The 15,480-nt window shown below is 36.6% G+C and overlaps 1 protein-coding gene across 1 annotated transcript in view; it reads left to right on the top strand.

Moving 5' to 3' along the window:
- Positions 1–15,480, top strand: part of agpat3 (1-acylglycerol-3-phosphate O-acyltransferase 3) — a 24,821-nt gene that overhangs the window by 2,234 nt on the left and 7,107 nt on the right. Inside the window, exons 2-3 of the mRNA XM_015375356.1 lie at positions 13,851–13,908; positions 14,026–14,257. Of these exons, the coding sequence (XP_015230842.1) occupies positions 14,080–14,257 (178 nt within the window). The 5' untranslated portion in view covers positions 13,851–13,908; positions 14,026–14,079. The remainder of the gene's footprint in view (positions 1–13,850; positions 13,909–14,025; positions 14,258–15,480) is intronic.

Raw genomic sequence — 15,480 nt, 5'->3', positions numbered from 1 at the left:
CTTTGGCTAAAGTAAATTAGCAGAAAGGGGGGGGGGGGGCGGAAATTTTTGGGGGGGACTGTCCACACCAGTCCATCACAAAGTTACTCCTGTGATGCACATGTTTGAGTGTAATACATGCTGCATGCATACAATGCTAATGTGCAGAAGGTTTGCTGCATGATATTGCAATTACATTGTTGGTGGCTTCATAGCATATTAAAACCCTTTAAAGCCAAGCGTATCATATTTTAACATTAGTTTTTGAGACATCATCAGTTTGATATTTCTGATATTGCAAACCTTCACTTACGCATTCAGACAAAGATAGAGAACAGAAAATATATGTTATGTATTTATTTGGTCAGAAAGTTCAATCACAACTCTAATAAAACAATATAGAATTTCCTGTATTACTTCTTGGTCCAGGCTTTAAAGGGTTAAAATATGCACACTTGCTACTTTATTAGGTACTCTTTGCAAGAGGAGGACTGAAGCTCTTTCCCCTTTGAGCTAAGCTGAACTTTTCGCATTGCCCAGGTTAATCAAAATACAATTGTTTTTTGTTTTTTTTTTGGCATCAGGATTATGACATAGCTGCAGATGTGTCTACATCTCATTCATGATAAAGCTTTCCTGGTCTACCACATCCTAAAGGGGATCCATTAGATATAGATTTAGGGCTGCAATTAACGATTGTTTTGCAAATCTGTTAATCTGTTTATTTTTTTTCCATAAATCGACTAAGAATCAGATAGCAGAAGGTTCCTTAACGAAGTTTTTTTTTTAATGAAATTAAACCAGGTGAAACAAACTTTTCCACTTGATGAGTTCTGAATAGAGCATATTGACATATGAAAACATTTTTTTAACTTAAATGCTATATATATATATATATATATATATATATATATATATATATATATATATATATAAATTTTTTTTTTTTAGCGAAGTATAATTACTGCTCTAAGTGGGTCTCTCTGTCAGCTAAACGCATGTTTTAGAGTCTCCAGTTAACGAATAATCAATACTAACTTAATTGACGATTATTTCAATAATCAACTAATCACGATTAAGCCGATGAATTGTTTTAGCCCTATGTAGATTATTTAAAGCGCTATGTTCTTTTGATTGCAGTGAATGTGCTCCTATGTTTATTTATACAGGTTGAGGTGCTTTGATTTTTGCCGCATGGTGCATTGTATTGATGTATTGTACATGTCTCATACCTCAAACTAGTCCTTGTACTCAATCTTCCTATCTAGAAATACTTGCGAATACACTCCTGCTTATTAGATTTTTTTTTCTCCTTTTTTTAAAAATCACTTTAAATCTGAAAGTTTTTTTCTGTTAAGACACCATATAGCATATATTTAAATATTCAAGCCAACCAATCTGAGCCGAGGCTGATTTCATTGAGTTGATTATAAAAGGGAAAAGGAGAAGGGGATTATTGTGGGATTATTAAAAATTGTTTGTCCTTTTTCTCTTCGAACCTTTCCATCACAGACACACAGCTACTCTCCTTAAGTTTCAAAACCTTTATCACTTCAATCTTTACTAGTTTTGCAGATCGGTGGCCGTGTACCTTCATCAGGCCTAAATAAATGGTATAAAAAGTAAAGACAGGCCAAACTTTGCACCCAGGTAGTCTTTTGACCAGTGCCGTCTCTGCACACATTCACATCGCTAATTAAATTTTAATGTAAAGCTTCCTGCTCTGAGAGTTCTATTATGTCAATTCCAGGCTGAGACTGTGGGCTGCTTCGTACAGTCCTCTTTATTTCTGCTCAAGATGTTTTTCATGTTCAGTCTAGTTTAATGAAGCTCTCAAACATCATCAACTAGTTTTTTCTTTGCCTTAAACCAAAGTGTGGAAATAAATGCTTTGTTGTGTTCAGAAAACATGGTGCAAATAAAATAAAGTGTCCTGATTAGAGGTCTACTTCCAAACGTGTTTGAACAAAGTTCAGTCTCATGTGGACACGCACTGGTAACCCATTGATCTCCCTTATCCACCCATCGTTCCCTCTGGTGGCCTATGGGACTTTGAGGTATATGTGCATTGATAAGACCTTATCAAAGAACTGATTTCTTGGAAAGACCGTTCAAACGCTTTAATGAATTTAGACAGTAATTTATTATTCAATATTAGGAGAGAATAGGTAAGAGCACAGAGGCTTTAGGTGCATTGATTTCACCCCTTTGCCATTAGTCCTCTCATTCTCCCAACACCAGGAACAAGGCGGTTGGGTATCGCTGGGTCTTATCAGTCACTGCCTGCCTATTAGTGTGGCCACATCCCCACAAAGTGCTGAGGCAGCTTTGAAGGGGTTTATAATCCTGTTTTAGGAACGCAGAGCCATTCAGCTTGAACTAATTGTTTGTTAGACTTGTCTTTTCTGGAATAACCCAATTTCAGATGAGTAGGATACTAAATATGAGTAGTTAGGGGGATTATTTTACACTTTGTTGAAAATGACAACATAGTTTGCTGCTAGTTCTGATGTTAGTTTATAGCTTTATGTTGGCCTGGCCTTCTTTTTGTGTCGGCTATTTTTATACATCAGTGTTCCTTCTGCATGAATGAAATGTCTAGAGGGTTGGGATTTTAAATCCTTTTAAAAAAGGTTGATCATTTAAAGTAAAAACACTTTATTATAATATTAATTGAACTTTATTAATCTCACACTGGAGAAATTTACCTCTGCACTTAACCCATCCCCTTGGGGAGCATTGTGGGGGTTAAGGGTCTTGCTCAGGGACCCAGAGTGCCGTCTGTGGGGATCGAATCGGGTACTTGTAACCTTCTCAGAGCACAAGCGCACTGCTCTAACTACTAGACCAAAACTCACCTAAGCCACTGCATGCTGTACGTATAGTGGCTTTTTGCTTTAGCATAGATTTGTTGCAACTTAATTGTATGGACGATTAACAGCTTCTCTGTTGCATTTGATAATATGCAGATGAGCTATCAGTAAATCAGGTTGTTTTAACAGAGACGTTTCTGTTACATGCAGGACGGGGCACCACAGGACATGTGGCCCGCTTGATTAAAATGGCAAACACAAGTATTTGGTCTTCTATGATTATTATTATTTTTTTTAAAGATGCACTGATCTAACAACCAGTTCAGATATTTGCTTTCATTATTGGCAAATTAGCTGCATCAGGTATCCATCAGGCCATTTCTTTTTTTTATTATTAATATCATACACAGCAATACAGTTACAGTGAGTTATAGGCTGCTGCAAGATATTTTATATAACATTTTTAAATAGGTTTGACTTTAACTTTATTTGGAAGTGTTTTTTTTTTTATTGCTGCTATTGTACATTTTATTTGTGTTAAATATTTTAGTTTAGGGCTGAAAAAATTAATATGATTGTGATTATCCGGTTATTGAAATAATCGTCAACTAATTTAGTAATCGATTAATCGTTAACTGGAGTATAGAGACTGTAAAATATGCCTTAAGCTGACAGAGCGGCCCACTTGCGGCAGTAATTATACCAAAATTAAAAAAAGAAATTTAAACATTTTAAATTTAAGATAAAAAAAAACAAACTATTTTGTCAGTCAAGTGGAAATTGTTTAGTTTTACCTGGTTTAATTTTGTAAAAAAAACCTTCTTTAAGGAACTTTTTGTTATCCGATTATTAATCGATTAATCAAAAAAAAAAATATTGACAGATTCATCGTTTTGCAAAAGAGTCTTTAGTTGCAGCCCTATTATAGTTCTATGGAGAGAGTTGTAGTCTAAACATCCAATAAGCAGTTTTACAGTCTCGAAATATTTATATTAAATGCCTATAATGTTGTACAAATGACAAAAGTTTTATAAATTCTCAAATATTGTGATTTTGGAAAGTTCACAGAAACTGCCTTAAAATGGTTGTTGTATTTTTGTTGTTTTTTGGTAAATGATTGGTTTGTTACTATGGCTCTATTCGCTTCATATCTCTGTAAACATCCCAGAAACTGGAAGATCTGTGGCTGCTTTTATTTCCTCTCACCAACAGCAATATTTTTCTGTGTTCTTCCTAAGAACAGCAGTGTTCCTTAAGGTAGTTTGGGTCCAGGGCAGCGCACTAATGCCATGTGAAGAGTGCGGGCAGTGAAACATGAACAGAATTCACTCTTCAGGGATCACAATGTATTTTTATCTCCTTCTGGTTTCTGTGCCTGGTGGTGGGGCCTCCGGTTGGGTCTTTGACCTTTAACAGCTTTCTTCTTTAACGTCGGACAGTTTGTGTCCACAGTCTCACTGAAATCATGAACGCTTCTCTTAAAGGACTGGTGTTCTATTGTGGGTCATTCCTCTATGGATAATGTATCCAAAAATGCATTGATTGCGTGCAAACGTTTTTTATTTATTTATTCTTATTCCATTTAAATTGCCCGTCCTTATTTTTTGGTACACCTTGAACCTTTTGCAGTTTACCATTTTTCAGACTCAAGCAAGCTTGTATCAGAGAACTGCTGATGCACTGTGGGTATATTTCTTTAAAATGTCCAAACCCTGGAAGTTGTATCTTACAGTTTTTAGTTTAGCAAACAATAAANCCTTCTCAGAGCACAAGCGCACTGCTCTAACTACTAGACCAAAACTCACCTAAGCCACTGCATGCTGTACGTATAGTGGCTTTTTGCTTTAGCATAGATTTGTTGCATCCCAACTTAATTGTATGGACGATTAACAGCTTCTCTGTTGCATTTGATAATATGCAGATGAGCTATCAGTAAATCAGGTTGTTTTAACAGAGACGTTTCTGTTACATGCAGGACGGGGCACCACAGGACATGTGGCCCGCTTGATTAAAATGGCAAACACAAGTATTTGGTCTTCTATGATTATTATTATTTTTTTTAAAGATGCACTGATCTAACAACCAGTTCATATATTTGCTTTCATTATTGGCAAATTAGCTGCATCAGGTATCCATCAGGCCATTTCTTTTTTTTATTATTAATATCATACACAGCAATACAGTTACAGTGAGTTATAGGCTGCTGCAAGATATTTTATATAACATTTTTAAATAGGTTTGACTTTAACTTTATTTGGAAGTGTTTTTTTTTTTATTGCTGCTATTGTACATTTTATTTGTGTTAAATATTTTAGTTTAGGGCTGAAAAAATTAATATGATTGTGATTATCCGGTTATTGAAATAATCGTCAACTAATTTAGTAATCGATTAATCGTTAACTGGAGTATAGAGACTGTAAAATATGCCTTAAGCTGACAGAGCGGCCCACTTGCGGCAGTAATTATACCAAAATTAAAAAAAGAAATTTAAACATTTTAAATTTAAGATAAAAAAAAACAAACTATTTTGTCAGTCAAGTGGAAATTGTTTAGTTTTACCTGGTTTAATTTTGTAAAAAAAACCTTCTTTAAGGAACTTTTTGTTATCCGATTATTAATCGATTAATCAAAAAAAAAAATATTGACAGATTCATCGTTTTGCAAAAGAGTCTTTAGTTGCAGCCCTATTATAGTTCTATGGAGAGAGTTGTAGTCTAAACATCCAATAAGCAGTTTTACAGTCTCGAAATATTTATATTAAATGCCTATAATGTTGTACAAATGACAAAAGTTTTATAAATTCTCAAATATTGTGATTTTGGAAAGTTCACAGAAACTGCCTTAAAATGGTTGTTGTATTTTTGTTGTTTTTTGGTAAATGATTGGTTTGTTACTATGGCTCTATTCGCTTCATATCTCTGTAAACATCCCAGAAACTGGAAGATCTGTGGCTGCTTTTATTTCCTCTCACCAACAGCAATATTTTTCTGTGTTCTTCCTAAGAACAGCAGTGTTCCTTAAGGTAGTTTGGGTCCAGGGCAGCGCACTAATGCCATGTGAAGAGTGCGGGCAGTGAAACATGAACAGAATTCACTCTTCAGGGATCACAATGTATTTTTATCTCCTTCTGGTTTCTGTGCCTGGTGGTGGGGCCTCCGGTTGGGTCTTTGACCTTTAACAGCTTTCTTCTTTAACGTCGGACAGTTTGTGTCCACAGTCTCACTGAAATCATGAACGCTTCTCTTAAAGGACTGGTGTTCTATTGTGGGTCATTCCTCTATGGATAATGTATCCAAAAATGCATTGATTGCGTGCAAACGTTTTTTATTTATTTATTCTTATTCCATTTAAATTGCCCGTCCTTATTTTTTGGTACACCTTGAACCTTTTGCAGTTTACCATTTTTCAGACTCAAGCAAGCTTGTATCAGAGAACTGCTGATGCACTGTGGGTATATTTCTTTAAAATGTCCAAACCCTGGAAGTTGTATCTTACAGTTTTTAGTTTAGCAAACAATAAACAAAACAAAAAAAAAAACATTTTCTGTTGTTTCTTCTGCTTTAGTAGAAAAGAAACCCCTGCCACTTTGTTTTTAAAAGATATAAATATAAAAAATATGACTGCGGATGTCTGGGGGACAGTGATTCGCCTGCATGTGATGAATGCTGGCGTACCATAGATGAGAAATTCTGAACAGTTTGGTTTGTGCCTTCAACTCGTTGCCCATAGGAAGACGTTACTTGGATATAACCTAACCAAATATCCTCAGAACAGCTCCAAATGACACAAAACTCATATGGGTGAGTAGAACATGATGTAATGATGTAAAATCAAGGGCCCAATATAAAAAAATAAAACCTGTGTTTCCCTTTAAAAATTTCGCTGTTGGAGCCGCTCAGATCACCACCTACAGGCGCTGTGCTGTCACTGGGAATCACCAGCACCGGCTCCCTTAGGCCCAGTCGCTTACTGGTGGATTTCTTATTATTTGTGGCTGCTGGACGTAAACGTTGGTATTTTTCAGGTATGTGGTACAACATTTAAAGTTAATTTAGGCATTAATGAATTTTCTAGTGGAGTGACCATAGCGCTCTGCATCAGGAGCGCTGTCTGTCTGCCACCTCCCAGATCAGCTTCTCTGATTGGTTGATGTGGCGCATCGAGCAGCTAAAGTTATATTTTTCCAACTCCAGCATCTCTTCTAGTTAAACTTTGAACATTGGAGTGAAGATTTCAGGGGAAAAACAGGATGTAAAGTATGTCTTTATTTTAGTAAAGGGCGTGAAATGTATGGCCGTACGCATTGCTAGCTAAAAGCCTGATGCTGGCCCTTCATTGGTACTCATACTCACAAAAATAGTGCCTGATCTTTGTGGCTGGCTTACAAATACAGAATAGGAAATTAGATTATTAACATACTGCAAAAAAAAAACAAATCATTGGAAATAACCCCAAATATAAACTAGTCAAAAAACAATGAAACAAAATTCAAAGTAAAGAAATGTTCCTCCAAAAGAGAGCATCAAGGCCAATGGTTACTCTGGAGGAGCTGCAGAGATTCCCAGCTCAGGTGGAGCAAGCTGTCAACAGGAAGTTATTTTTTTATTTAAAAAAAGGGGAATTTTAATGCAGCAAAATGAGGCGAATCCAAGCAGTATGAATACTTTATAAAAGGCGGACATTGGCAGGTAGAAGGAACACAGAGGTGTATTAGATCACATTCAATCATCTCTGGAATCTGTTAGCTTCTTAATGTAAGGTCATATCAGTAGGTGGCTAAAGTCCTGATTTCTAAGAAAATCTTGTACCACAACAGATGCCATCAGTGTCCTGGTAGAAAGAAGCGTGTCTTGTTCTGTGTTAATGGGATGTGACATATTCAGGGTGCACATAGCCTGCTAATCAGCCCTAATCTGATCCTCTGGATTAGAGGACGTGAATCCAAGACTCTGCTTACTGTACATGTGCAGCTCCTGCCTTCCAGAAGTAAACCATCTTTCTACAGAATCTCCAAAGGTTTTTAATTTTGGCTGCGATTTGCTTGGATCGCTCTCTCAGAATGGAAATGCATTCTTTTTGGTGACATTTAAAAAAAAATATTTTTTCCTTGCTGCTGATGGGCAAGGCTTTACTCAGCGTACAGCTTCTTCGCCTACGCTGATCTGGTCCTGGGATCTGGCTGTATTCTGCTGTCATCATCATAATCTCCCCTTTTCCCAACTGTGGGATTATCGCGGCTATGAAGCAGGCCAGCCTGTAACCATCCACTGCTCTGTGTGGGCTTTTACTTTCATATTTTTGTACTTTTTGGCTTTGGTGGGATCCAAAGAGCCAAAATGCTGAACCAGAGTGCTGTCATAATCTTCACAGGAATCTGTGGGGCCATGGTGTTCATGGCCTTGGCCTACTATGTCTACTGGTAAGTTCAACGAAGGACAGGTGTTTAATTGTGCGGCTGTGGTATGACAGGACGTGTCCAACCGGATTTTACTGTGCTTTTTAGAAGATCCTCTACGTGCATCTTAGGTGTTTCTTGGTATTTAATCAGTTTTAAAGTTTGCCTCACTTTTCCTCTGGTTACATTTGCATTTTGAAACTTTTTATACTGTAAATGTTAATAGAAATATGGTAATTTTTTAGCATAAATGCTATATTTGGGTGATGTAGAGCAGAGGCAGCAACCCAGCCTTAAGCAGCTTTAACCCAGTCAGCATTACTTATCTTTTCCTCCAGGCTGTTTGCTCACCATTGAGGCCTCTATTGTGTTTAACTACATATATTTTTTACACCGAGCCACCTGTACATGTTTTCCTTCTCTCATGCTGCAGGGAAGGAGGGAATGAATACGTTTGTTTTGGTTTTGGGAGAACAAGAAGTAAAACAAACTGACAGGAAAGGTTGTTTACAGATGTTCCAGGTTTGTTTTCCACACTGTTGGCTGATAACAAAGGCCAGCTGCACTGAGGACGGGTTAGATTGCACATGAAAGTGTATTAATCACAATGCACGTTAAATTAAACCATCTTTCGAAAGCTATGTCAAACTCTTTATTTAGTTGAGTCTCTTGTAGTTTCCATGTTTGATCTTGCTCATTGCATAAATGGACTCGGAAAGGAGTGTCTTCAGAAAGAGGAATGAGAGCAAAGTTCATGTTGTATTTGGAAATGCCTCCGTCTGCCTGAGCCCAGCGTGCTGCAGCAGCAAAGCATTTGGCCAAGCAGGCAGCCTGGTTGGCAGCTTGGGGTGAAACATACCAACAGTTTCTGATCGTTGAGACTGAGCCACAATAAGATAGAAATCATATTCCTGATTGTAGAAAAATCAAAACATCGAACCTTAATGTGATTTGTTTGTTTTGGAATCATTATGATTATTGTTTGTTTTAGATAAATGTGAGAGACAGTTGAGGGAGAAGCGAGTCCTTTGTCGGCTCATGTGTGCAAACACGGCTGTTGGTAACCGGTTAAACAGATAGGGGTTTCCACCCACAGCCGTCATGGAAGAGAGGCTTTTTTTTACCCATACTTGGTGCAGGTGTCCTATGCTGCTTTCTGGAGCATTTCGTCTAACAGGGAGCCCCTATCTGACCAATGAACCTGGCTTCATGTAGATTAGAAGTTAGTTTTAAGCTTAAACAGTCTTTGTTGTGCTGCTTATTGTAACCTGAATCAGACTTTGCAGGCCTGTCTGGAAAAATATGTACTTTTAATTTTTTTTTTAATCATTGCAGTGAAATTCAAACAAATCTGAATAAAGCTTCCATTCTGTTTTGCTAACTCAGAGCTAGCGGTAATAAGTTTTCCTTCATTTGAAGTCCACCTTTCATGGGTACTTTGACTATTACACAGTATGAGATTCAAATTTTGTGATAACCGTGAGGGAAGAATCCCACAGTTTCATGCTTTTTGCGGTATTTACAAAGCAATTGTTAGCATAGCTGTTAGCTACAAGCAGGGGAGGGGTGGCTTTAATCTCCCTTTTACTTGCTTTTGGTCACTTGGTCCCTCATGTACCTTTAACAAGGATCTTCTCCTAAATGCTTTGAAAATTTTATTGAGTTGTTTCTCTTTCTTTATTCATTACCTTAGAGAAAAGAGTTGGGTTTGGTGTTGATTAATTGAGTTGTCTGAAGCTTCTTGCTAGGAACGGATATAAAGCTTACTGTAGGTGTTGAAGCTGGGTTACTTAGGCGTGGAAGTACTTGGTTCACAAGCAGAAAAGCCTAATTAAGGAGGCATGGTGAAGTCTTCTAATGATACTGCCACTTGTGGCCAAAGCACGGAACTGCAGCACTCTTCTGCTCGTTCTTGTAGCGCACGCTCATATTTGACAAGTTTGTTTTATGTCTGTGTGTTTAATGTGTTTTATTTTTAACTTTTTTCACCTTACTTTGAGTTCCCATTTGTGTCCGAGTTGAGCTGGATGCCGGTCGCCTCTATGTATCCAGAAAACCCATCAACGCTTTGTTTGCTAGGTTGGACCCATTCATCATGGACGTGCATGACGTCACATCAGCATAAAAGTGCAGGAAATTCTGACCTGATGTAAATTCAGGAAATAGGCTACAGGCTTACAGATGAATTGGGGCTGAACTACTGAGGTGTCAGTCTGCTCATCAAACAATATTGTAGCCAAAACAGTCAAATAAAAAGGCTATTTTAAAGATATTGTTCAGTAAAAATGTCCATATTGTCTTTATAAAGTAAATGTCATGCTATGTAACTTAAGTTGTAAAGCTTGTGGATTTGAATAAATGAGTAAAACATGAATAAAACCGTGATTTTAAAATGGAAGAACAGTGAATGGAAACATGCATTAGCTGTTTGAGAAATGCTCAGCTTTTCTAACAAAGTACAGGATTTATTTAAAAGCTGTTGTTAATGGCTGCCTGGCACTCTAGGAATGGATTTATCCTCACCACTCTTGGTTTGGGATTTGGTCAACCATGTTTGTCTAATAATTACCAACCTCTTAGCTTTTGAGATAAAAGGTACCATGATCTGTTATTGACAAAATGGTCCCATTTGTAACGTGATACTGAGACATTTAAGCAAACTTAAAGCTGATAAACCTCAGATCTGTAACTAATTTAATCCTTCATTTTGACATTGACATTTGACACCGGCCCCAAAATGTGACTGGAACTAGGATGAAATATGCCGCTTTTCTCCCTGCTTTTCTGGAAGTTATGTCCTTAGAAACTGAGCGAGTGAAAAGAAGCGGCAACTTTTATTAGAGAAAGGCCTTTATTGGGTAATTTATTGTTACAGGGAGGTCCTGAAGGTAATACATCTAATTAATGTTGGCTAAGCTAAAGCATGATTGGTCGGTTTCCTGAGATCATTTTAAATTCATCATTTTTGTTTGATCATATTGTAAAAAAAATTGCATATATCTCTGCCTCTCTGCAGTGTTTAATTCATATCCTTAAACACGGCAGTGGCTTTCTAAGTACTTATTATAAGCAGAGGATCCCACGTAAAACAAAAATATAGCAGAGTTTGCTGTTTTACCAAAGCCAGTCAGTGGAGCCGTCCTGGAGAACCGAGGGGTTTTTAGACCACAGATAAGAAATGTTGGTCAGAACTGCATTAAAACGGGCTTAACCTACTAATGGGCTTTGCTGCAGATGTGGGAACCCTCAATTCAGGATTGTTTGTTCTGTTGTCCACTTTCTACACAAGCTGTGATTGTCGATTTAACCTACATTTCTTCCTACATGAGGCCTCCTTTTGTAATCATTTTTTTTTTTTATCAAATTGACCCACGGTTTAGTGTGTGAATCATTCAAAACGTTGTAGCTGTTATATTGTCTGCTTTAAAAAAAAAAAAAAAAATCTGATACGTTTCGATTTAGACCAGCATTCCTTAGAAGCAGCCTGGACTTGGATGTGGGACACAGGGTCATCTTGGGCTGAGGCTATTAATCATTTATTAGATCATAATGTCTTATTCTTCACTATAATAAACCAGAATTCACATTACTAATTAATCTGATGTCAAAAAGATTTTTTCCTTTTAATTTTCTACCATTCTGGCTTTAATTATATATTTTGAAAAGTAAAAATTTAAGCTTTGTATAAAACACTTCTTAAGCAAACCCCATTCGATTTTATATGGAATGATAACTTTGAGTAATGGTATATTTTTACAGCATAGAAGATGTTTTAAAAAGAGTATTTACTGCTTTTAATTTGACATTTAGGGTTGTCAAAAGAAATGATACTCAAACACTGTATCTGGATTCGGTACTAATTTGCTAAAAAGTCCATCTCACATATTTTTGTTGTTCATTTTAGATTTCTAGATTTTATTCACAGTAAAGGAAAATACCCAAATCTTTTAAATATATTTATATTTATTGATTGGGCATTCTTTTATCCTCATTTTATATAGAATTTTCTTTTTGAGATCTAATTATTTCCTGGATATCAAGTGTAAAATTTTTGTATTGTGAAATCCCTAGTCATGTTAAGACTGGGGTGTCCAGATAGTTTTTTTTTTTTTTTTTTTTTCCTCGGTCATAAAAACTAAACAAATTATTTGCAATTTTTTTTTTTTATTTTATTTTACCTGCTCTGGAAAACATTAAATGTGCAATATTCTAATAAAGTAGAAAAAATAACAATTTAAAATGTTTGCCTCAAAAAATGAAAATTTATTTATTTTATTTTTTTTGGTGTTGAATCTTCCCAACTTTCCTGGTTTAGAAAATGTTTATTTGAAGCAGGAATATTCAGGGCATCTAAAACACTGAGAGGGTCACCTTTTGGGGAAAAAAAAAAATACATAAAAGTTCTAATAATTTGACAATACAAACATATTGGCATAAATCCAATGTGTTTTTAAAGCATTCATTCAAATTTTAACATCTGTCTAAAGGAGGCTTTTTCCATTTTAAAGAAAAAATAAAATATTAAGTCCCTTTAAAGTGTAATTTCTCACAATTTTCAATAAAAACTATTATGCCCATACTGCCTTTACTTCAGGCCTAGATATAAAGATGCCAATGTACGTCTTAAGATTTAGGTCAGTGAAAGCTGGGGAGACACAAAATGTTGACATTTACTAGATTTTGCTTGGAGAATATCAAAAGTGTGTTTATAAGTTTCTTGTCCAAGTCCTGAAGTTTCTGCTTATAAAACACAGGCTTCAGTTTAGGGAGCGAGCACTGAAACCATGGTGCGACACAATAGGAGGGATGTGGAATAGGTATTAAACCAGCTCGATATGAAAAGTCCACTCTGATTAACCAAAGACTATCTTTGGTTTGTTCCTAAGGCTGCTCTGAATAAAACACCAATGTATTTTTAGGGTAATATATCCTGTATCAAAATTAAGGCATAGATGAGATTATAAATAAAGAAAAACCTTTTTCTATTTAAGATTTGTTATTAAAATTACTCAAATGACCATCAGCATGTCTTCCTTGAGGACCAAATTCTACCATATAGGCCTCATAATTAATGCTAAGGGCTGCAGATTGTCCCCATGCCACAGGTTGAACCCTCGTTGGACACCTGACTGCAACTATCAGTGTTTTTGATTTTTCTTTTGTTTTTTGATATTACCGGTAGAAATATTTCCAAACCGCTGTCTTTCAGACTGCTGACCAGCAGTGTGCAGCAAAGCAGCCCACAGGAGCCATGTTAAGGAAAAGGTTCATGGTTTAAATGCATAACATATGAACCTTGTTAAAGTATTATACCAGTAACCAGCCCTTGAGTTTAGCATTATTTTAAAGAAGCAGATGTAAATGTTTTAAATAAGCATCATGCATCAGCGCTTCAACCAAAGCTTGCTGTGGTGCGAACTGACAGAACTGACTAACACTCCTGGATAGGTGCTGAAACTTCTTTAAAAAAAGTCCAGCTGCCTTCCAATTTAAGCGTTTTTGTTGTTGCTGTGACTAAGATGACTTTTTACCGGCTTGTTAAAATAAGACCCAATGTTGAGACAGAGAGACTATTTTATTCTTATATGGTAAATATGTTTGCACGAATAGTGCTGTGGTCTTCCCTCATCGTTTACTGAGTTCCTCCTCTGTTCTGTTCACAGGTCGGTGGTTTTGGCTGAAGGGCCGTGTAAGCGCGGCTTGTAAAGGAACTCCACCGTGGTAGGGGCCACCTGAAATTTTTTCCGTTATATGTGCATCACATTATAGAGTCTGAACTATTTTATGGATGTGCAAACACTGGTAATGGTTTCTTTTTGCTGTCCCTGCTGTGCTCAGGTTGGTCGTAGTGTATAGAGAGGAGCCCGCTCAGCCCCTCCAGGCCCCTCAGCCATGGCTCTCCTGGCTTACCTGAAGAGCCTGTTCATCCTGCAGCTGCTGATGGGCTTCGTGTTCGTGGTGAGCGGCCTCATCATTAACTTCATCCAGCTGTGCACGTGCATCCTCTGGCCGATCAACAGGCAGCTCTACCGCAGAGTCAACTGCCGCCTCGCCTACTCTCTGTGGAGTCGTGAGTACATCACCCACCCCATGTTTCTTCTAAGTTTTACTTTAATACCGTATTGCAAACATCTTCCTATTTAATAGTTTGTTTTTGTTTTCTTCTGGGTTTAGTAATTTGTAGGGGTGTAAAGAATCGTTTTGTATTGATGCATCTGTTCAACAGCCGATGATCCGATGCATCGACACGTCCGCAAGAGTATCGATTCATGTTTTTTTTTTTTTGCGCTCCGGTCTTTTTTTTATCTATTTGCTCCTGGACGTAATTCTGACTCCAGTGCTGCGGTGGCGCTAAACAGAGGCATTATTATTTTTCAGTGAATGAGGTTACGATTTTGCTACTTCTTTGCTGTCGTTTCTCAAATAAAATGCATAATGATATTACAGCTTTCATTGATTTTATTTCAAATTTGAAGCATTGTCTAGCCTGTAAGGCAAAAAAGAATTAACCAATTAATCAAATCATGTTTTATTCTTGAGTATCGAAAATAATCGAATCGTTGGGTCAGGAAATTGATACTGAATAAAATCGCTATAATGGGTGTGATTTACACCCCTAGTAATTAGATGGTGTTACTCTAACCTGACCAGGAAACTCTTCTTCCATTTCCATAGCTGCTTGTCCTATTAAAACCTTCCTCACGCCTCAGACGCTTAGGATAATGTTTTATAATCTAACCCTTGCTTTCAAGTTTATGTTAATGTTGCGATAAAGTAAAAAATGCTGCAAAGGTAGGAATTAGGAAAGCAACTAACATTTATTTTGCAAAGCGATTCATCTGTCAATTAATCTGTCAATTATTTTCTCGATTAATCGATTATAATCTGATAGCCAAAGATTCCTTAAAGACTTTTTACGAATTTAAACAAGGTGAAAACTTAAACTTTTCGACTTGTGGAGTTCTGAATAGAGCATATCAAGTTTTTTTTTAAATCTTGAAGTTGTAGGGAAATCATATTTAAATGTCAATTAATTCTGGCTTAAACATGTATACAAATGTTCTTCTTATCAGACCATATTGTCCCAAAATTTAGAAAATTTCTATTTAAAAAAATCCTGTCTTAAGGTCTGTGGGGTTTTTTTTCGTATGCAGGCCAGTTAGTTATATGTCAGCCTGAACACCTCATATATCAACATCTGTCAATCACATTTTTTCGGTCATAGCATCTTGATTCATATGTCGCAGCTAACATACGCAACTGTTGAAATAAGAAATAAAAATCATTTCCTTT

Source organism: Cyprinodon variegatus, unplaced genomic scaffold (assembly GCF_000732505.1).
Source record: "Cyprinodon variegatus isolate N-32 unplaced genomic scaffold, C_variegatus-1.0 Scaffold6, whole genome shotgun sequence".
Taxonomy (NCBI): Eukaryota; Metazoa; Chordata; class Actinopteri; order Cyprinodontiformes; family Cyprinodontidae; genus Cyprinodon; species Cyprinodon variegatus.
This window is presented reverse-complemented; position numbering and strand designations above follow the sequence as displayed.